Source organism: Trachinotus anak, unplaced genomic scaffold (assembly GCF_046630095.1).
Source record: "Trachinotus anak isolate AG129_WGS33_773 ecotype Australia unplaced genomic scaffold, CSIRO_AGI_Tana_v1 ptg000009l, whole genome shotgun sequence".
Taxonomy (NCBI): domain Eukaryota; kingdom Metazoa; phylum Chordata; class Actinopteri; order Carangiformes; family Carangidae; genus Trachinotus; species Trachinotus anak.
Genome location: NW_027273860.1, coordinates 5,060,156 through 5,083,779, shown reverse-complemented (window position 1 = coordinate 5,083,779; position 23,624 = coordinate 5,060,156). Strand labels below are relative to the sequence as shown.

Here is a 23,624-nt window from a genome sequence, read left to right as displayed (position 1 = left end):
TACATGTATAAATGCACTGCACAAATGCAAACACAGAACATACAGAAAATCATTGGTCTGTGTTTCTCATACCGTCCACTCTCAGGTTGATAAGTGAATCCTTGTTTCCTCTGATGACGCTGGTGTAGCATCTGTATCTGCCCTGGTCCTGAACCTCCACCCCTGTCAGCTGCAGTGAGGTGTTTCCTCTGGAGATCTGGTCCTTGAACAGTGATGTCCTGCCTCTGAAGCGCTGGTCCTGGTGTGCCAGCTGGTCTTGGTTGTGGTAGTAGGAATGGACACGAAGGTCTCCTGCTGTCACAGTCCATTGAGTTGGTATTGGTTCCTAAAACGTTGCACGAAACTGAGAACTGACGTGCCTCTTAATCTTAGTAAGTTCCTCTTAACTCAGCCAGTTCCAGGCTACTTTTTGCTTTAGGATATTTTGTTAATATAGCCCCAGGTAGCTAGTATTGGTTGTACTGTAGTGTGTACTGAATTATGTTGTAGAGTTAATCACACAAGCAAAATACTTGACATTCTAATGAAACCTGTGCAGAAAACTGACCTAAATAACATAAACCTGCTGACCTGCCAACCAGTGCTGCAGCTGCAAAACTGTTGACTGGTGGTATCAGTAAAATCATTGGGCTGTGGTTCTAAATTTCTGTCTGCAATTGATGAACATTGATGAACATGAACATGCCCATACAAAGACAAGGTTTATGCTCCACTGAGAGTCTACTAGATGTTTTACCGTGGTGAATATGGAGTCAAGTACCTCCCTGAACACAACGAAACCATAATTTGAAGGCCTACATTACCAAGACTATCTTTTATCATCAAGTGAAGTGATGGACATGTAGTCTAATATTAAACTACAGTTTAAGTACAGCGACAGAATTAGGGTTGTAAACACTTCACTTACTTCCTCTTGCAAGAGTCCACAACAGGACGGAGAGAAGCAGTGAACACAGGTCACAGCTGACCCTGGTCATCCTCTGTATAGCCTGTGTCCTGCATAAAGACCACTGTCCAGGGAGCAAGTGAGCTGATGTACCTTATGGAACAATACATTCAACAAGAAAAAGGAACCATTTAAAGAAAGTCAATAAGGCGCACATTAGAATGAGTTAAATTAACACACACAAGAAATCCATTTAAAATTTGATGTTTAAAACATCAAAACGGATTCAAATATCAGACATAACTGACTGTGAAGAGAGGTGGCGACACTGAGACCGTTAGAATCACACCGACAGTGAAGAAGCTTAAATACATGAGGTTTATGAGGCAAATGCGTCTCTTTCAGTGACACTTTGCAGGTGAAACAGTCTTTAACCTTCCTCTAGTGTTAGGGTCGGCACCGACTTGTTTTTAGGTTTTAAATGCATAAAAGTACTACATAAATTTGTTTATTGCATCAAGACTTTCTCGAGCCAGTTATAATATAAGATTATAAAACAATAAACTGAAATCATAAACACACTATCAGCCAACAGCCCACAGCCAGCTCTTCCTCCAACCACTTGAGCTTCAGTTAGGGGTTTCTCTCTTTGCCTGTTTGACAAAACAAACAAAGACGGACATGTCCAGGCACGTAAGGCCAATTCAGTTTAGAGTTGGTGACTTGCAGAGTACACATCTCCAGTTTACAGCATGCAACAATGAGAAGAAGATTTAATGTAAGCCAAGCTCTGGATCATATCTTTGCTGACAACGAGGCAGAGGACACACAGCAGCAAGCGATACAGATGAGCAGGTTTCTGAGGAGGAAGATGATGTGGAGTATCAACCGGAAGACACAGACACATCTGATCAGTCTGATGAGGAGGTCACTGATGCTGAAGCTGCTCCCGCTCCTGCTGAAACCCTAACCCAGGTGACTACTGGACTGCAGGGTCACAACATCACTTGTGACAATTTGTTTTACCAGCTATGACCTTGGACAAGAACTTCTCAGGAGGAAACTCACCATGGTGGGCACAGTAAAAAAAAAAAAACAAAACAAAAAAAAAAAACCCTGAGCTGCCCACTGAAATGTTGCAGGTGAAGGACAGGGCTCCACTTCCTCAAAGTTTGTTTTTACAGACACCACCACTGCTGTTTCATAAAAAATGAGGGAATGTGATACTGATGTCCACTCTTCACAAAGATGCGGCTGTGTCATCAGGAAGTGACAAAAAGCCCATTATCATCCTGGACTATAACAAAAGCAAAGGAGGAGTGGACAACCAGGACAAGCTGACTGCCACCTACACTTGCCAGCGAATGACCAGGAGATGGCCAATGGTTGTGTTTTACAACATCCTCGATGTGTCTGCATACAATGCATTTGTGTTGTGGAACTCCAAAAAAACAAGCGGAGAATGTTTCTTGAGGAAGTTCCCTTGTCAAGGTGCACATTGAGCAAAGGGAACGGGTGCCCTGAGACCCAGCCGCTGCAGCCTTGGTCAGATAGCTGCAGAGCTCACCGAGCACTCCGTCCAGGCCCACAGCAACACGACGAGCATCAGCGCCAGCAGCATCCTCAGCCAGCCCTGCCTGAACAGCCACAGCCACAACCCCAGCGAGACCACCTGATTCTAAAATAAAGAGGTGTCAGGTCTGCACTAGCAATAAGGACAGAAAGACAAACACACTGTGCTTCACCTGCAAAAAATAGCTCTGCAAAGAACACACTAGTATCACTTTTTGCCACACATGCATCTAAAATATACAAATACACATGCATGTTCTTGCACACAGAATTTTTATGGAACTAATACTTGATTTCTCTTGGTTTGATTTGCTTGATTGGTTGTTGTTTGTTTGACCTTGCAAATCTACATTTTATTATTATTATTCTTTTTATTATTTATTACTAGTTCTGCTTTTCATTTTGTAATTGTATTAAAGTTCTATCTTTGAAAAGACTTGTTTTTTGCCTTTTTCTTTAAGTAAATATATATGGGTCGAAATTGACCTGTAACACCATAGATGTCACTATAGTCAATAATATTAGAATTAAAAAACAATTTTTGGAACATTTAAGAGATGTGTTCTAATACCTCTATGTAATAGCCAGGTAACATAACAACCTTTTATTTATTTATATTATTCTCTTGAGGTTCATTTGACAATTTTTTTACATTAAAAACGAGGGGTATGCTATCAAAAGAAAGACAACAAAAATATTAAAACCAATCTTTTCATGGATAAGGAAGCCTAACAAGGTAACCAAGAGAGAAAGAAACAAATCGGATGATAAATAATTGTTTTTTTAGGGTATTTTATGGCTGATTTAAGACACGGGTCAAAACCGACCTGTTAACATAAGAGATAGTAACAGAAAATAAAACAAAATACTTGAGGAAACAAACAGCTGTCCTGCTTTTTAAGACACCATGAAGCTGTTCAGGGCAGAATGCAATTTGAAACCATTAAACAAAGCAACTTACACAATTATTCACTGTTGTCCGACTTGTTAAAGCTCAAACAATTAATTGGGAAAAAAAATACTCAGTCAGTTAATGAATATGAAAATACATTTTCGGATGCAGCTGGACGCCTCAGTGTTTGTGCAGCTGTAAAATCCTGTAGCCAGAAATCAATAAACCCCCCCACACGTCCACCCTGAGCCTGATTCTGTTGGTTTCCACCTGTTAAAAGGGAGTTTTCCTCCCTCCTGTGGCCAACTGCTGCTCTTCGTAGGAACTGTTGGGTTTTTCCCTTCTCTCTTTTCTCTATAATAAACTAAGCTATAATGATAATGTATATTATGATTTGGTGCAATCTATACAAATAAAATTTAAGTGAATGGTAGAACAGCGCTGACAAGTGACAATACTAGAAAACAGCAAGACTGAAGATACTGAGACACTTAGAACAAGGAGAAAACAAGAACTGAAAAAAGAAAGACAGGGAACACAGGGACTGAGAAATCAGGATTAAAATGTGTAAAATCACAGGTTTGTTGGTTTTGACAGCTGTGTAATTAAAGGAGGGTGAGATAGTGGTTTTATAATTTTCAATGTCCTTAAAAAACACAGCAAACACTGTTCTCTTTGAATTTATTTTTGAGGAAATGACAGATTTTCCAAAATTAATCAAATTGATAAGGCAACAAGAGTAATCATACTCATCATGTAAGAAGAAAAAACCCCAAGGTAACACCCCATGAGCCTCAAAGGAGAAGTGGTACAGCTAACACATGGATGAATGGATATATAAAGTTGTGAATTTTATGTTCAGTCATTGAATACATCTCTCCTCAGGACAACGAGCTCTGACCAGTCTTCATTTCCTTCAAATGATTTTTCACTATTCTGATGAGATGTTGCTTCATTCGTACGTTTCAAGTTCTGTTCCCCTGCAAACATATGAAATAAATATTCAGCATCAGAAACATATAAGAGGTAAAATCCAAACAAACCCTTATTCATTCCTCTAACTTCTGCAGAGCAAATAAACACAGTGATCACGATTCCTTCATTTGATTTTATATCTTATCAATCTTATCTGATCAAAACAAAACAAAACACCATCAATACAAACATCAAACATGAAATGAATTAAAAAGTGTGAACAGAACATTATTTGACCTTTTTTTCTTTTTCCATTACAGCACCAGGAGAACTGCTACTGCTGCTACAATGGCTGCAAACACCGCTCCTTTAATGTCTCTCACATTGGTTGAATTTCCTGAAACAGAAAAAGAGTCAGTAACTTGAACTTTCCCATGATTCCTCATGGTGGAATTTTTCTGTGGTTTTGATTTTTGCAGGTCATCCAGATATTACAGATAATAACTGTTCCTCACCTGGTGCTCCCCCATGACTTCTTGGGTTGACTTTACCACCCGGAGCTGTCAGAAAAAGGAGATGTCAGTGCTATGATTTTTTAATTCACCAATTCAACAACAAAGTTAATGGGTCTGTGTATTTACTGTGTGTTTCTCATACCGTCCACTCTCAGGTTGATATATGAATCCTTGTTTCCTCTGTTGGTGCTGGTGTGACACTGGTATCTGCCCTGGTCCTGAACCTCCACCCCTGTCAGCAGCAGTGAGGCGTTTCCTTTGGAGATCTGCTCGTTGAACAGTGATGTCCTGCCTCTGAAGCGCTGGTCCTGGTGATTGAGCTGGTCTTGGTTGTGTTCGTAGGAGTGGACAGGAAGGTCTACTGCTGCCTCCTTACTCCAGTGGACGACCACATTAGTGTCGTTCTGGTCGATTTGGAAGATGCACGATAAGATGCAGCTCTTCTTGGAAACACAGGACACCTCAGTGTCTGCAACACATCAGGTAAAGACACATCCTGCAGTGTTCACTATAGGATATAATCCAGGTGAGCTTCTTTTAGGACAGACTGGTCTTAATAGTTAAAGCTCTCAAACATAATCACTGAAACAGCTGAATTTTGACTTGAATCAGACCAAAGATCTGTGGAAAAATGCCTCAATACTTTGGTTAAAAATAATTTTAAAGTAAAGATTTAGCGGACGACAGAATACTTCATCTGACTGTCATCTGACATCATGAAGAACCAGCATTTAAGATTAAGAAAAAGACTGAAAGTAGTCACGATACCTAGGACAAAAAATGCTTCGTTATAACAATAATGAAACTGAGAAACTAAGTAAATATTTGCTTTGTCCTGGTGGCAGCAGCTGCAGAGACTCTTCACTCACCTGCTCCTGAAGGATTTAACATCCACAGAGACGCCACAAACACCAGAAACACTTTACGCCCAGCCTCTGTCATCTTCCTGAGAGGTTTCAAGTGAGGGAGCAGCACTGTACCAGAAATACAAAAAAAAAAGATTTGAATATGTGAATATGGACCAAGGCTGACAGACTGGTTGTAGCTCACCGTGCTGTGCTGTAGAGTGTACGTGATCCAGTATATTAACCTGGATCACATCCTGGTGACGCCTTCCTGACAGATGGTGTGCAACCAAGGAGGCTGCAACTGCACCAGAACAAACAACAGGCTGTGTCAGTCCACGATTTAACAGTTATCACCGCCAACCAGATGGTGTTTTCTGATGTTTTCATTTCTTCAGGTCACACAAATATTACAGATAGTAACAGTTACTTCCTTACCATTAACTTTATGTATTCTCAGGAAGGTGCTGGTTATCAGTGTCTCCTCAGCATCTCTCAGCTCACAGGTGTATATTCCGTCATGATATGAAGATAAGTCCTGTAGCAGGAGGCTGCCTGACTCTGACACACCCTTCACCTGCTGCCTCCACTCCTCTGAGACTGTGTAGGGGACGTCAGCTCTGGTCTGCGTCAGGATGATCTGACTGTGGCTGAATCTCCAAACGAGGCCTGAGAAGCCAGTGTTTGAGGAGGTGCAGGGGATTGTTGTTTTATAGAAGGACCTGCTGACAGAAGTTGAAATATAACAGAAACAACAAACATGAAAATGTAAATAATATTAATTTCCATATTCAGATAAGAATCTGACCAATAATCAGATAAGAATATAACATATCCTGGTCTGATGGATTTCTGCTGAGGCAGCAGATGTTTGAGTCAGAACCTGGTATCAACAGTCCAGGCTGCTGGTGGTGTAATGGTGTAGGGACTGTTTTCTTGACTCACTTTGGGCTGTTTAGACTTATCAGTTTATTCATGGTTTGAATGTCACAGCCTCTCTGAGTGTTGTTGCTGAACACATCATAATCATTGCAGCTAATGATACATCTGCAATGGAAAATCTGATTCTGTAAAATAACGAGTAACTAAATCTGTCAAATAGTGGAGTAAAAAATATATTTTCCTCTCAACTGAAGTAGCAGAATAATAATCTACTTTAGGAAAGAACAACACAACACATTTGTATTTAAGCACTATTCTTGAGCAAAAGTACTTGGTCACGTACTTGGTTTAAACAGAGTTGCTCTCCTCCTGTTGCTGCGAGTGCTGATGGAGCAGATGTAGTTCAGATCAGTATCTGAAAGTATCAGAGAACTACTGATGTTGTAGAGCAGCTGTTCAGTTCTCTGGACTTCAGTGTTGCTCTTGAAGGTCACATAGGATGGGGGTCTGGTGGACCAGGTGAGCTCAGGCTCAGGGTAGATCCCCTCTGAGCTGCAGGTGATGCTGTTTTCTACCTGCTGGAGGTCGACTTTACCAACTGGAGCAAAAACAAAACAAAAAAAAGGATATTTGTTATGAATCTGACAACATATTTGCTACTGTAACATTCATAAATGCACTGCACAAATACCAACGCAGACAAATGCTTTCCTGTATTTACTGTATGAGATTGACAAATGAAAGTTTGTTTCCTCTGTTGGTGCTGGTGAAACACTGGTATCTGCCCTGGTCCTGAACCTCCACCCCTGTCAGCTGCAGTGAGGCGTTTCCTCTGGAGATCTGGTCCTTGAACAGTGATGTCCTGCCTCTGAAGCGCTGGTCCTGGTGTGTGAGCTGGTCTTGATTGTGGGAGAAGAAGTGGACAGGAAGGTGTCCTGCTGTCAGCTGATTCCAGTGGACGACCACATCGGTGCCGCCCTGGAAGCTGCACGGTAAGATGCAGCTCTCCATGAAAACACAGGACACCTCAGTGTCTGCAACACATCAGGTAAATAATTGCATATTAAAGTTAAACAAAAACAGCAGTTGAATCACTTTCTACTTCAACCAAATCCACATTTACCATCCACTTATTTTTCTTTACTGTTTTCTTATTAATTCTTGTGCTTTCACCAAACCTGACTCTTAAAGATACAGATGTGGTACAGATGTGTACATTAGGACATCATTCCTGCTGAATCCATCCTGTCATGTCCACTTCTTTAATGATGTGTGGGTATTGGAGACACAGTATTTGCAGCACATTACTGACCATGAGTACATGTTAGTGACTGAGGAGTGCTCTGGGCTCTAACTTCCTTCAGACTGAGATAAAAGGCTTTGTGAATTATTCACACACCAAAAACTTATGAGACTTAAAGTGAGAACTGACGTGCCTCTTATTATTAGTAAGTTCCTCTTAACTCGGCCAGTTAGAAGCTACTTTTAGCTTTAGGATGTTTTGTTAACATGGCCCCAGGTAGCTAGTATTCATTGTACATTAATGTGTACTGCATTATGTTGTAGAGGTATTTGTATATTTCATGGCCCACTCTTTGTCTACTTACTCCACTGACTGGTTTTAACAGTAAAATCATTGGACCATGGTTCTAAATTCCCATCTGCCACTGGAGTGAGTCACGTGAAAAAAAGACCAATAGGAAGCAGTTTGAACAAGCTGCTACAAAGACAAGATTTATGGTCCACTGGAAGTTTCACTTTTACCAAACACATGGTGAATATGTGGAAGTCTGGCATTAACTCAGTTTTACATACAGTACATGACATTTTACATTAAAAACCTGACTTTATATTTTGAAAAAATCCTTGAAGTTCCACTGATAACTTCTTTGACAGATGTTATTCTGTATTTGCTCAGGTTGAGTCACTTACCTTCCTGAACAATCAAACAACAATTGGTGGCCCTACATTACCCAGTCTATTTTTTATTGTTAGGTGGAGTGATGGACATGTAGTCTAATGTTAAACTATCCTGTTACAGAATTATGGTTGTAAACGCTTCACTTACTTCCTCTTGCAAGAGTCCACAACAGGACAGAGAGAAGCAGTGAACTCAGGTCACAGCTGACCCTGGTCATCCTCTGTATAACCTGTGTCCTGCATAAAGACCACTGTCCAGGGATGCCCCCATGGAAAGGGCTAAAAAACAAACAAACAAAAAAACAAATAAAAAATATTATTTAGGAACAATCTCTTATATTAAATACTCATTCAAATATAAATGCATGAATCACATAAATCAACAAACATAAATAATTGAAGCCTCTATAGAGGAAAAACATATTACACAGCACAATACAGAATATTTGAGTAAAAACCATCAAAAAAGCCTGAGATACAGCTTCTGTTTCTCAAAGAAGAGCTGCTCTGCTTTCACACTGATTTTAATAGTTTTACTAATGTTGCTTCATTACACTGAAAAGTTGCTATAGCCTCAGACAATTAGTCAAATAATTAGAAAAATAATCTCCAGTAATTCTGATAATCAATTGTCTAAATGTGTAGAATATTTGGGTTCGGTGCTGTTATCCTGGGGACAGTCTGGCTCCAGGAATACCAGTCAACTCAGTCACTTGTCTGTTAGGACAGAAAAACAAAGATTCAACTCTTCTTGGGTAACAAAGTCGGGTTCTTTTAATGAGGTGAGTCTGAATTTGTTTTTTCTGACAACAGAAAACATAATATATCTAACATGATATATTCATCTATGATCCCTGTGGTGACACAGTGTTGCAGTGGTTAAGCACAGAACAGTTTGTTGTTCAAACCCTCCCTGTGTGCAGCGCAGGTTCTAACCTGTGCTCAGCCCTCTGCGATTAACTCACAGGGCAAATAAGTGGGTAACAATTCCTCATCATAATAAATGCCCAAACCTACTAATGAAACAAGATACATCAAGTAAAAACATGATAAAGCTATCAAGGGCAGAATTCAGTATTAAACTATTAAACAAAGCAAACTCACGTTTTTTTGGAAACTCCAGAAGAATGAGGCATCCACATGGCAGCACCAGCTTTCTATGGGCGGTTTGATCATTGCTCCACCTCCAATGACACAGTGGATGTTTACTGCAAATGATTTTCACTGGTTTTCTGTGTGTTATATATATTGTCTTCTTTTACAGTACAGTACCAGGAAACTACTGCTGCTGCTGCTGCTGCTACAACAACAGCTGTAACCACTGCAACCAAAGTCTTTTTGGATATAGTTTTTTTTTCTTGAGAATTTTTAACAGGGTAAATTTTTTTTGGAGGGGGGAACTCCTGGTCAGTCTACTGTAGGTAGCAGAACTGTATGAATGCCATATTCATTCACACACATAATGTAAAACAACACGGTGAGAACTTCACACTGTATTGACACTGCACTGAAAACTGTCTGAGTATGTTGAGGTTTTAGATTGTGCAGATATGTTAGAAAGGCAGATGTAGGCTGCTGCTTTAGAGAGAAGGTATCATTTCTTCTTCCTCTTGTCCAACACTATCTGCTTCCTAAAACATATCACAGTGTATCTCTGTGTCGTTTTGTGTACTTATTTCATGTTCATTTCATGGTAATCTGAATCAATCTGCACAACAAACCTGAAGTTCAGACGATGGACATCCTGGGTATTTCTTCTCAAAGTGTGTGACTCTGTGAATTCTCACAAGAGCAGCTCCTTGCGTTTACTCCTTCTTGCATGAACGCATCATGTAGGTGCTGCACTCAAATGTTGCAGTTCTGCTCCCCTGCAGACAAAATAACAAACTTCAGCATCAGGAACATATAAAGATAAAATCAAAACAATCCCTCATTTATTCTTCTTCAGTATACAAATCAACCTCTGCACAGCGAAACAAACCATCACAGTGATCATGATTCCTTCATTTGATTTTATAGTTTATCCTCATTTCATGTTTTCATATCATGTGTTTAGTTAAACTCTGCTTCCAGTCGTCTGACTCTCACTTTGACTGAGATCATCTTTTAGCTGAGACAACAGTTCATTTCAAACTAGATTTCTACTGAGGGGAAAAACTGAAATTGATTTATTAAATGAATAAATTACAGTTGAAAATTGGTTGTATCCTTCTTAACTTGTACACTGTAGTTCATACAGAGCAGTTGTGCTTTTCTAAATTAAAAAATTACTGACCTTTGTGAGTCATCACTGTTTGACTCTCTGTTGTTGTTTCCTTGTTGACCTGAGATGATTTGAGTCCAAAAACAACATCATCAATACAAACAACAAACAAGAAATTAATTTACAAGTGTAAACAGAACAATATTTTACCTTTTTTCTTTTTACAGCACAGCACCAGGAGAACTACTGCTGCTGCTCCAGCAATGACTGCGACCACCCCGCCTATAATGGCTCCAATATTGACTGAATTCCCTGAAATAGAAAAAAAGTCAGTAACTTAAACTGTCTCATGATGCTGTTTCCTGTTTTGTTTTTTTCAGGTCACACAGATATTACAGATAATAACAGTTCATGCTCATATAAACTAACAGTTGCTCACCTATCCTCAGGAAGGTGCTGGTTATCAGTGTCTCCTCAGCATCTCTCAGCTCACAGGTGTATATTCCCTCATGATATGCAGATAAGTCCTGTAGCAGGAGGCTGCCTGACTCTGACACACCCTTCACCTGCTGCCTCCACTCCTCTGAGACTGTGCAGGGGACGTCAGCTCTGGTCTGGGTCAGGATGATCTGACTGTGTTTGAATCTCCAGGTGAGACTGGAGCCTGTTAGGGAGGTGTTTGAGGCAGTGCAGGGGATTGTTGCTTCAGTGTGTGAAACACTGAGAGAAGCTATAATGATAAAACACAAAAACACACAAAAATGAAAAGGTAATAAAATACTTTATGCACATCTGGTTTCAAGGTGATAATATATGATAACAAATGGTACAGATTAATTTGTTTAAAGCAGCCTGTCCTGATACATGGTGACTGTACATGTTTTTGAAACACGTACTTGGTTTAAACAGAGTTGCTCTCCTCCTGTTGCTGCGAGTGCTGATGGAGCAGATGTAGTTCAGATCAGTATCTGAAAGTATCAGAGAACTACTGATGCTGTAGAGCAGCTGTTCAGTTCTCTGGACTTCAGTTTTGCTCTTGAAGGTCACATTGGATGGGGGGCTGGTGGACCAGGTGAGCTCAGGCTCAGGGTAGATCCCCTCTGAGCTGCAGGTGATGTTGTTCTCTACCTGCTGGAGGTCGACTTTACCAACTGGAGCTGCAAGAAAAAAAGATCTTTGTTATGAATCTGACAACATACTTGCTACTGTACATGTATAAATGCACTGCACAAATACAAACACAGAACATACAGAAAATCATTTGTCTGTGTTTCTCATACCGTCCACTCTCAGGTTGATAAGTGAATCCTTGTTTCCTCTGATGATGCTGGTGTAGCATCTGTATCTGCCCTGGTCCTGAACCTCCACCCCTGTCAGCTGCAGTGAGGCGTTTCCTCTGGAGATCTGGTCCTTGAACAGTGATGTCCTGCCTCTGAAGCGCTGGTCCTGGTGTGCCAGCTGGTCTTGGTTGTGGTAGTAGGAGTGGACACGAAGGTCTCCTGCCGTCACAGTCCAGTGGACGACCACATCAGTGCCGCCCTGGAAGCTGCACGGTAAGATGCAGCTCTCCATGAAAACACAGGACACCTCAGTGTCTGCAACACATTAGGTAAACAGATGCATATTAAAGTTCAGCAGCAGTTGAATCCAGATGAGCCGTCTTTAAAGACCCGGGGCCACATCCACAAAGTTATCTTACTACTGGAAATCCTCTCGAAGGCCACAATATCTTCCGTGGTCAGTTCACATTGAACATATTCACTTCACTGAGTATAACGTATTACAGTTCAACAGCACTATTCACAGACCAAAAACTTCACAGAGAAGTGAGAACTGACACGTCCCTTATTTTTAATGAGTTCCTCTTAACTCAGCCAGTTAGAGGCTACTTTTAGCTTCAGGATGTTTCATTAACATGGCCCCGGGTATTTCACAGCCCACTCTTTGTCTGCTTACTTCAAATAAAATATTACACTTCAAACTGGATGCTATAGCAGTAAATAAAGCACCAATATAATGTTTTTTGTTTTTTTTTTGTAGCTTTTCTGTCTTCGTTGGATCCCTGCATAAGACAGAAGCTCTGTAAATTAAGTTGAAGCTTACTAAGTGAAAACACTTGACTTTCTGTACAAACCAGCGCAGAAAACTGACCTAAATAACATGAACCTGCTGACCTCTATCTTTCATGTTTTTTTTCCTGCCAACCAGTGCTGCAGCTGCAAAACCGTTGACTGGTGGTATCAGTAAAATCATTGGACAGTAGTTCTTTCCCATCTGTCTCTGGTGTGACATGATAAAGGCCGGATAAGGAGCAGTTTGAACAAGACACTTGAAAGACAAGATTTATGGCAAGATTGAAGTTTCACTTTTACCAAACACGTCCGAATATGTCGACATCTGGCTTTAATTCAGATCAAGGTTTTACAGTGCAAAGCATTTTACACAAAGCAGCTGCTGCAAATCAGTCACATGTTTTTACTCTTGACCAAAGAATAAAACAGGGTTTCAGAGATGTTACTCTGTGTTGGCTCATTTTGAGTCACTTACCTTCCTGAACACAATGAAACAATAGTTTGAAGGCCTACATCACCCAGTCTATTTTTTATTATGAAGTGAAGTGATGAACATGTAGACTAATATTAAACTACAGCATGATGGTTGTAAACACTTCACTTACTTCCTCTTGCAAGAGTCCACAACAGGACGGAGAGAAGCAGTGAAGTCAGGTCACAGCTGACCCTGGTCATCCTCTGCATAAAGACCACTGTCCAGGGAGCAAGTGAGCTGATGTACCTTATGGAACAATACATTCAACAAGAAAAAGGAACCATTAAAAAAAAAAAAGAGTCACCAAAACACAGACACACACACCAAAGCTTGTCCTAATGTAACCTCAAAAAAAAAAAAAAAAGGAATCCATTGAAAAATGTTTAGTGGGAACAATCTAATAAATCAAAATGCATTCAAATATAAGACATGAATCACTGTGTGGAGAAAGGGAGCGACGCGAAGCTTAAATTCATGTACGGATTAACTTTCTTTTTTTTTTTTTTAATCAGTGCGACAGTGTGAACGTCGTCGCTGGTGCTGATGAACATGGACAGAAGAATCAGCTGAACTTCAGTCTTCACTTCACACAGAGACACAGAGGCTGTTTGACAGAGCCCCTCCCGAGAGGAGCTGAATACTACAGCACAGCACAAAATACCTGAGGAAACAAACAGCTGTTCTGCTTTTTAAGACACCATGAAGCTGTTCAGGGCAGAATGCAATTGGAAACCATTAAACAAAGCAACTTACATGTTATTCACAGTCCAAACCCCGGACGCATGCAGAGTCCACATGAGAGCTGCAGCTTCCTTTGTTCCTTCTCTTGATTCTGGTGCACTACACTATCTGAGGGTTCTGGGAACTTGATGCACAATTATTCACTGCTGTCCGACTTGTTATAGCTCAAACACAAACTCAGTAGGTTAATGGATATGAAAATACATTTTCAGATGCAGCTCGACGCCTCAGTGTTTGTGCAGCCAGGAATCAATAACCCCCCCCCCACCCCGAGTCTGATTCCGTTGGAGGTTTCTTCCTGTTTTCCTCCCGCCTGTCGCCAACTGCTGCTCTTCGTAGGAACTGTTGGGCTTTTCCCTTCTCTCTTTTCTCTATAATAAACTAAGCTATAATGATAATGTATATTATGATTTGGCACAATCTATACAAATAAAATTTAAGTGAATGGTAGAACAAAGAACTAGTGACAATACTGTAAAACAGCAAGACTGAAGATGCTGAGACACTTAGAACAAGGAGAAAACAAGAACTGAAAAAAGAAAGACAGGGAACACAGGGACTGAGAAATCAGGATTAAAATGTGTAAAATCACAGGTTTGTTGGTTTTGACAGCTGTGTAATTAAAGGAGGGTGAGATAGTGGTTTTATAATTTTCAATGTCCTTAAAAAACACAGCAAACACTGCTCTCTTTGAATTTATTTTTGAGGATATGAAGGATTTTCCAAAATTAATTAAATTGAAAAGATATCAAGAGTAATAGTCATTGTGTAGAAGGAAACAAAAAATAATATATTTTGATGGAAGGAGAAAGGTTTTAGATTTTATTGTCAACTTTCTGTCCAAAGTTTCAAAGTGAAGCTGCAGGTCCAGAATATGTGAAAAACATGAGTCAAGTTAAAAGAAACTTCTTTCACCATATTAGATGTGAAAATGTTTGTTTCTTTATTTTCTGAATAAACAGCAGGATAACACAATAATATTAACAGTAGACTATTTACATTAAATGTTGCGGATGAGGTGAATAAATAAAGAATGAAGCAGTCCAATGTCAGCTGGAAATGGTTCCAGCAACACCCTGTGACCCTCACAGGAGAAGTGGTACAGCTGATAGATGGATGAATGGAAATATAAAGTTGTCTGTTTCCACTGTTTGTCCATATGACATGAATTACTTTATGTTCAGTCACTGAATACATCTCTCCTCAGGACAACGAGCTCTGACCAGTCTTCATTTCCTTCAAATGATTTTTCACTATTCTGATGAGATGTTTCTTCATTTATACGTTTTTCAAGTTCTGTTCCCCTGCAAACATATGAAATAAATATTCAGCATCAGAAACATATAAGAGGTAAAATCCAAACAAACCCTTATTCATTCCTCTAACTTCTGCAGAGTTTCAGAGTCTGACTCTCACTTTGACTGAGATCATCGTTTTAGCTGAGACAACAGTTCATTTCAAACCTGATTTCATCTGAGGGGAAAAGCTTTAATTGATGTATTAATTAAATAAATGACACTATGCTCTGGAAAATGACAGGGGAAATACAAATAAGATGTAAAGTAATATAAAAACTGATTGTTACTTCATGACAACTCTTTCAACATGTTGATGCACTAGTTTGAACAGAGCAGCAGTGCTTTTCTAATAGAGGTTTACTTACATTTGGGTTTCATCAATGTTTGACTCTCTGTTTTCTTGTTGACCTGAGATGGTTTAAATCCAAAAAAAAACCCCAAAACAAAACAAAACAATACAATACATCATTAATACAAACAAGAAACAACAACAAATGAATTAAAAAGTGTGAACAGAACATTATTTTACCTTTTTTCTTTTTACAGCACAGCACCAGGAGAACTACTGCTGCTGCTCCAACAATGGCTGCAACCAACCCGCCTATAATGGCTCCAATATTGATTGAATTCCCTGAAATAGAAAAACAGTGGGTCTCTTGAACTTTCCCGTGATAATGGTGTTTTCTGATGTTTGGTTTCTGTAGGTCACACAGATATTACAGATAATAACAGTTCCTCACCTGATGCTAACTCACCTGGACTTTTCCCTATCCTCAGGAAGGTGCTGGTTATCAGTGTCTCCTCAGCATCTCTCAGTTCACAGGTGTATATTCCCTCATGATATGAAGATAAGTCCTGTAGCAGGAGGCTGCCTGACTCTGACACACCCTTCACCTGCTGCCTCCACTCCTCTGAGACTGTGTAGGGGACGTCAGCTCTGGTCTGGGTCAGGATGATCTGACTGTGGTTGAATCTCCAGGTGAGACTGAAGCCTGTTAGGGAGGTGTTTGAGGCAGTGCAGGGGATTGTTGCTTCAGTGTGTGAAACACTGAGAGAAGCTGTAATTATTGAACATAAAAACAAACAAAAATGTAATAAAATGTTTTTATGTGGATCTGGTTACAGATTCTGTCAAATAGTTGAAAATTATTGGAACAACAGAATAGAGTTGAAGTTGTTCATTTCTCTAGATGACTGTGTGCATCTGAACCACTCCACTGCTCCACCTAACTGGTGGGAGCAGCCAGAGAAAAAGATCAACCTGATTCATTGGGTTTAGGTAACGCAATCCTCACACAGTTGCCTCAAAGTTGCTCTCCTCCTGTTGCTGCGAGTGCTGATGGAGCAGATGTAGTTCAGATCAGTATCTGAAAGTATCAGAGAACTACTGATGTTGTAGAGCAGCTGTTCAGTTCTCTGGACTTCAGTTTTGCTCTTGAAGGTCACATAGGATGGGGGCCTGGTGGACCAGGTGAGCTCAGGCTCAGGGTAGATCCCCTCTGAGCTGCAGGTGACGCTGTTCTCTACCTGCTGGAGGTCGACTTTACCAACTGGAGCTGCAAAAAAGAGGATGTTGATGCTATGAATATTTAATTCACCAATTCAACAACAAAGTTAATGGGTCTGTGTATTTACTGTGTGTTTCCCATACCGTCCACTCTCACGTTGATAAATGAATCCTTGTTTCCTCTGATGATGCTGGTGTGACACTTGTATGTGTCTTCATCCTGAACCTCCACCCCTGTCAGCTGCAGTGAGGCGTTTCCTCTGGAGATCTGGTCCTTGAACAGTGATGTCCTGCCTCTGAAGCGCTGGTCCTGGTGTGCCAGCTGGTCTTGGCTGTGGTAGTAGGAGTGGACATGAAGGTGTCCTGCTGTCAGCTGAATCCAGTGGACGACCACATCAGTGCTGCCCTGGAAGCTGCACGGTAAGATGCAGCTCTCCATGAAAACACAGGACACCTCAGTGTCTGCAACACATCAGGTAAAGACACATCCTGCAGTGTTCACTATAGGATAGAATCCAGGTGAGCTTCTTTTAGGACAGACTGGTCTTAATAGATACAGCTCTCAAACATAATCACTGAAACACCTGAACTTCGACTTCAGATCAAGAATCTGTTGAAAAATGCCTCAACACTTTGGTTAAAAATAACTTTTAAGCAAAGATTTATAAGATGACACAGATCTGGTCTGCCAAAAAAATGGACAAAAATGCTGACAGTTATGACCATAGACTGGCTCATAATGAAACTGAGAAACTAAGTAAATATTTGCTTTGTCCTGGTGGCAGCAGCTGCAGAGACTCTTCACTCACCTGCTCCTGAAGGATTTAACATCCACAGAGACGCCGCAAACACCAGAAACACTTCACGCTCAGCCTCTGTCATCTTCCTGAGAGGTTTCAAGTGAGGGAGCAGCACTGTACCAGAAACACAAAAAAATGATTTGAATATGGAAATATAGACCAAGGCTGACAGACTGGTTGTAGCTCACTGTATGATGCTGTAGAGTGTACGTGATCCAGCATATTAACCTGGATCATTGTCTGATGAAGCCTTCCTGACAGATGGTGTGTAAACAAGGAGGCTGCAACTGCACCAGAACAAACAACAGGCTGTCAGTCAGTTATCACCACCAATACACACAATATACTGTAAGTATACAATATACACACAATATAATAAACAAAGTAACCTGTCATTTCTATCGTCATCTTTATTAATATCATTTACTCAAGTACAACCAACACTTAAGCTCGGCTCTGAGCTTTTTGTACTTCACTGAAATCCATTTTATGGTACGTCATAATTTATCTCCACTACTGATTCAGACTATCAATGCAAAATAACTTCACCGTTATCAGCTCCAACATTAAACTGAGTAACGCATCAAGAAGTAATATGCACCATGCATTAAAAACACATTGTGCAAAGGGAAGTTCTACATCACAAATACTTACATTAAGGTTTGAAGACTTGGTCTGTCATCTTTCATGCAGCAAGGAAGAAATTCAGGAAGTGATAGCATGACAAGGAGATCCTGAAGATAAACAAATTATTTCATAAACAAATGAGGGGTGCACCTTAAGGTGGACTAAATCTTTAAGGTGGACCAGCTGAGCTAACCTTATGACATACATTGAGGATCTCTCAGAGACTGATGACACTCAAAGAATCGATGGTCTCACAGATCAAATCTACATGTTATTATTTATTAGAGAAAAGGATCAATGTCCCAGCTTGAGATTTCAATGTCAACTGTTGAGTCAGACAGAAAAAAATAGATACAGCAGTGTTTATTTCATTATTCATTTTATTTAGACCTATACATATCTTCAGTGGGGTTTACATGCAGACGGAGAGTCTCTATATTTTTGATATTTATATCAAGCTTGTGCGTCAACAAAGAGGCACATTAGAGACAGAGGAGGAAGGAGTTCGGTTCACAGTCACAGGTTTCACAGTCAGTGCTTCCTGTGTGACTGAGGAGGATACAGCTCCCTCTGCTGGCCTCACACTGAAAACACTGACCTTCATGTATGGAGTAAAGTTATAAATAAATAAAAATAACAGAGGGGAAACAAGAATCATTAATTGAAATTAAGCATTTGTGTTTTTCTGTAGCTCAGATTATGTCCAATTTACAACACAAACATCTTTTAGTTTTGTTGTTTTTTTATGGGTCAGGATGATCTGACTGGTTGAATCTCCAAAAAAAGCCGGAGAAGGATAATTTTTTATTATTAAAAACATGTGTGGCAGTGAGGATTGTTGAGTCAGACCCATTTATAGAGGCTTAAATTATGTTTCAAAAAGAAACTGACAAAAATCAAAAAAGTAAATGATATTTTTTCCAGAGTCTGAATGAAAAGTTTGTTTTAATGCTGAGTATGAGGTCAGATCTTCTTCCCATCAGAAACTGAGGAACTACTTCCTCATTGGCATTGTTTTTCATAATCTTCCAGGAGGTGCAACCACAACTTATTTTCTGAGTGAGAAGCTTGTCTGCTTTTTTTCTGCATTGCATTATGAGACAATAGCAATAGCACTCAAACAACAGCAGGCCTACTTACTGTACTTTTTTAAAACACTTAGTTTTCTCTACTTTTGCTATATGAGCATACTAAGTGTCCAAATGTTTGGGACATACTGAAGTTTTCCACTTCCAATGAAAAACTGTCATCCATACAAAACTGAGTGAGTAATGTCAAGATTTTTTTTTTTTTGCAGCTCCAGTTGGTGAAGTCGACCTCCAGCAGGTAGAGAACAGGATCACCTGCAGCTCAGAGGGGATCTACCCTGAGCCTTAGCTCACCTGGTCCACCAGCCCCCCATCCTATGTGACCTTCAAGAACAAAAGAGAAAAAATATTTTTCTCACTGAAGTTTAAACAGTTTTTAATAAAGCTCAAAATGTTTGTTTGTTTGACCGATCACCACATTCTGTAGCCATCGTGTTATTGTGTGAATGCAATTCTACACTTTTTTTGTGTTGTGTTTTCACATCCACCCTGAAAAATGACTTGTTCTTCACTAGAGGTGTGTTTGATATTTTCATAAACATATCTGCATGTAAAAGAACCTTCTACGAGCAGCCAGTCAAACCCTGGACCACAGGTTACACAGATGAGGAGGGAATCCCGTTTAAAAAAATATTTAAAACAATGAAAATTTTAAAAAATCAACAAAACTAAAAGATGTTTGTGTTGTAACTTGAACATAATCTGAGATACAGACAAAACACAAATGCTTAATTTCATTTAATGTTTTTTTTCCCCTCTGTTATTATTATTTTTATTTATTTACTCCATAAATGAAGGTCAGTGTTTTCAGTGTGAGGCCAGCAGAGGGTGCGGACAGCTTTATATTTCCATTCATCCATCTGTTAGCTGTACCACTTCTCCTTTGAGGCTCGTGGGTTGTTACCTTGGGGTTGTTTCTTCTTACATGATGAGTATGATGGGGGGTGTAACGACCTGCCTGTCCCTGTGAAGTCGTCCGAGATGAGGGCCTGTCTTGTCTGACGCGCTGCTGCCAAGTCCATATGAGCACGCTGAGTCATTTAATCACTTAATAAAAAACAGCACAGCAGGTTGATCAATGATAAATATCAATTGATCAGTTGATCAATTGTAACAGGTTTCAAATTGCATTCTGCCCTGAACAGCTTCATGGTGTTTTAAAAAGCAGGGCAGCTCTTTTCCCTCCTTGTTTCCTCAGGTATTTTGGACTGTGCTGTAGTATTCAGCTTCTCTCAGGAGGGGCTCTGTCAAACAGCCTCTGTGTCTCCAGTGTTATCAAAAGTGGACGGACTTCAGTTGGAAAAAAGTGATGTCACTCAATTCTGCGTTTAACAGCGAGGAGTGAGGAGCTGGCAGTGAGCTCCTTGCTTACTACCAGATGGGCTGCCGGGGCCTTTATAGGCCTAGTAAAAAGTGTAGAATGATCTTTTATATGCAGATATGTTCATGCAAAATATCAAACACAAAACAAGTCAGCCACTGGAGTGACTGTGAAAACACAACATAAAAAAGTGTAGAATTCCACATAATAAAACATAATTTATCTATCATAGATAGATAACATCACTGTTATTCAGTCACAGTATGAGATGATTGATCAAAGAAACATTTTAAGCTTTTTTAAAAAAATGTTCAAACTCTTGTGAATTTTTTTCCCCCTTTTTAATGTTGAGATACAAGGTTTGTACCTTACAATTTCCATGAAATACAAACAGGACAGAAACAAGAGTTTCACATCGATTTTAAATATAAAAAAGGGAAAAAAAGAAAGAAAACAGACACACAAAACACAACTTTGCAACAGAAGCACCAGTTTACTACAAACACAGAAAACCACAGTCCATCCAGCACCTCTGCACAACATCTGCAGCTGCAGCAGGTGTTGCCAGGTACAGTCCCCAGCAGCTGCCTTCGATTTGATGAAGCAGCCTCAGTCACTACAGTGAACAGACCTGGCAACCCCACAATGAAACCTGGATGTTTCAGATGCAGACTGATTGTGAAACATGTGATTCCTGCCAAAAACTACACTATGCTATACTATACTATACTGTACTATACTATACTATACTATACTATACTATACTATACTATACTATACTATACTATACTATGCTATACTATACTTTACTGTACTGTACTATACTACTATCTACATCACTAAAAGTCAGACTGGTTCTTTAAAGCAGTGACATCACTTTTCCCATTGAACTCCGCCCACTTCAAACTAGTACAAGAAAATAGAAAATTAAATAGAAAATGGTGTTGTTGAACCAATCACCACCTGCAGAGGAAGAAAATATATTTCAAGGTGTGTAAAGTGGCATTTTTTAAAAAACTTTTTTCAGCAGTGAAATTGTACAGTATTAGCTTCAAAAGTTTCTATATCTCAGCACCATAGTAGAACAACAGATGATAAATAACAACCAGCTGGAAGCCAAACTTCTTTGGTCCAAACCAGAGCTGCCTCTGTTCCTGTTCTTCTGTCTCTGAGTATTTATATTTTTATTCCTTCTCCTTCACTGTTTAGTCTGAATGAAGCGTCAGAACATGAGGCAGAGCAGGAACAACATGTTGTTCTTCATGAGCTGGAGTCTGCCTCCTTCAAAAATCCCTGCAAAGCAGATTGTAGAGTAGAAACAGTGCAGAGCAAAGAGGAGGATGTGTTCACCAACACACTGATCTGAAGGTTTTCAGTATGAAAGTTACTGCTCATTCAAGCCTCCAGTCAAACTTCAGATTCTTTCAGCTCAATGCTGGTTCATTTTAGTTTGGCTATTTTTTTTTGTTTTAAGTTGTTCAAGTTTCAGTGAAGATAAAACCACAAAGTAAAAAGTAAAGTCCTTCGTCTGCTGAGGTACTGAAGACATGAAGTTTGTGTTGACTCCTCACATGAATGCATTGAGGTGCTGCATTTACAATTACTTTATGTTCAGTCATTTGATTCATCACTCCTCAGGACATCGAGCTCTGACGCGTCTTCATTTCCTTCAGATGGGTTTTCCCTTTTCTGAAGAGACGTTGCTTCATTTCTAAGTTCTTTAAGCTCTATTTCCCTGCAAAGAAATGAAATAAAATTCAGCATCAAGAAACATATAAAGATAAAATCAAAACAATGTCTTATTTATTCTTTCTCTGTGTAAAGATCAACTTCTGCAGAGCAAAATAAACCATCACAGTGATCATGATTCCTCCATTTGATTTTATAGTTTATCCTCATTTCATGTTTTCATATCATGTGTTTAGTTAAACTCTGCTTCCAGTCGTCTGACTCTCACTTTGACTGAGATCAACAGTTCATTTCAAACTAGATTTCTACTGAGAGGGAAAAATTAATCGATTTATTAATTAAATAAAATTACACGATGCTCCAGAAAAAGATTGTGGGAAATGTAAATCAGATGTAACAGTAGAAAACTGGTTACAACAGTTCACACAGAGCAGCTATGTTTTTCTGATACAGAAGATTTACTTACTCTTGTGTTTCATCTTTGTTTGACCCTGTGTTGTTGTTTCCTCGATGACCTGAGATGTTTTGAGTCCAAAAAAGACAAACAAACCCCCCAAAAACATCAACAATCAGCAAACAACAACAAAGAAATTATTAAAAACGTGTAAACAGAACATTATTTTACCTTTTTTCTTTTTACAGTACAGCACCAGGGCAACGACTGCTGCTGCTGCTGCTGCTGCTCCAACAATGACTGCAACCACCACACCTATAATGGCTCCTATATGAGTTGAATTCTCTGAAAGAGATGATGCCTCATGATGATGTTTCCTGTTTTGGTTTCTTCAGGTCACACAGATATTACAGATAATAACAGTTCCTCACCTGATGCTGACTCACCTGGACTTTTCTCCACCCTCAGGAAGGTGTTGGTTATCAGTGTCTCCTCAGCATCTCTCAGCTCACAGGTGTATATTCCATCATGATATGAAGATAAGTCCTGTAGCAGGAGGCTGCCTGACTCTGACACACCCTTCACCTGCTGCCTCCACTCCTCTGAGACTGTGCAGGGGACGTCAGCTCTGGTCTGGGTCAGGATGATCTGACTGTGTTTGAATCTCCAGGTGAGACTGAAGCCTGTTAGGGAGGTGTTTGAGGCAGTGCAGGGGATTGTTGCCTCAGTGTGTGAACCATTGAGAGAAGCTGTAATGATATAACACAAAACATGCAAACATGAAAAAAGTTAAATATTTTTTCCAGATTCTTACATGATTAAAACAGGGTCACACCTGAGACAGTTTGGGTCAACATAGCAAAAAATAACATATCCTGGTCTGATGGATCTGGATTTCTGCTGAGGCAGCAGATGTTTGAGTCAGAATCTGGTGTCAACAGCTTGAATCTATGGATCCAACCTTGTATCAACAGTCCAGGCT

At 39.8% G+C, this 23,624-nt stretch overlaps 1 protein-coding gene across 2 annotated transcripts in view; it reads right to left on the bottom strand.

The window, feature by feature from the left end:
• Nucleotides 1-221: 221 nt before the first annotated feature.
• LOC139625079 (hemicentin-1-like) overlaps nt 222-23,624 on the bottom strand; it is a 49,685-nt gene continuing 26,282 nt past the window's right edge. Inside the window, exons 6-16 of one of the 2 annotated variants that reach the window (XM_071484682.1) lie at nt 23,074-23,391; nt 22,874-22,987; nt 22,715-22,763; nt 13,308-13,423; nt 11,911-12,225; nt 11,527-11,787; nt 11,070-11,360; nt 10,841-10,942; nt 10,703-10,751; nt 908-1,039; nt 222-325 (exon numbers count right to left, since the gene is read on the bottom strand). In XM_071484682.1, the coding sequence (XP_071340783.1) occupies nt 958-1,039; nt 10,703-10,751; nt 10,841-10,942; nt 11,070-11,360; nt 11,527-11,787; nt 11,911-12,225; nt 13,308-13,423; nt 22,715-22,763; nt 22,874-22,987; nt 23,074-23,391 (1,697 nt within the window). In that variant the 3' untranslated portion in view covers nt 222-325; nt 908-957. The remainder of the gene's footprint in view (nt 326-907; nt 1,040-10,702; nt 10,752-10,840; nt 10,943-11,069; nt 11,361-11,526; nt 11,788-11,910; nt 12,226-13,307; nt 13,424-22,714; nt 22,764-22,873; nt 22,988-23,073; nt 23,392-23,624) is intronic. The other variant, XM_071484680.1, reaches the window with a different exon arrangement.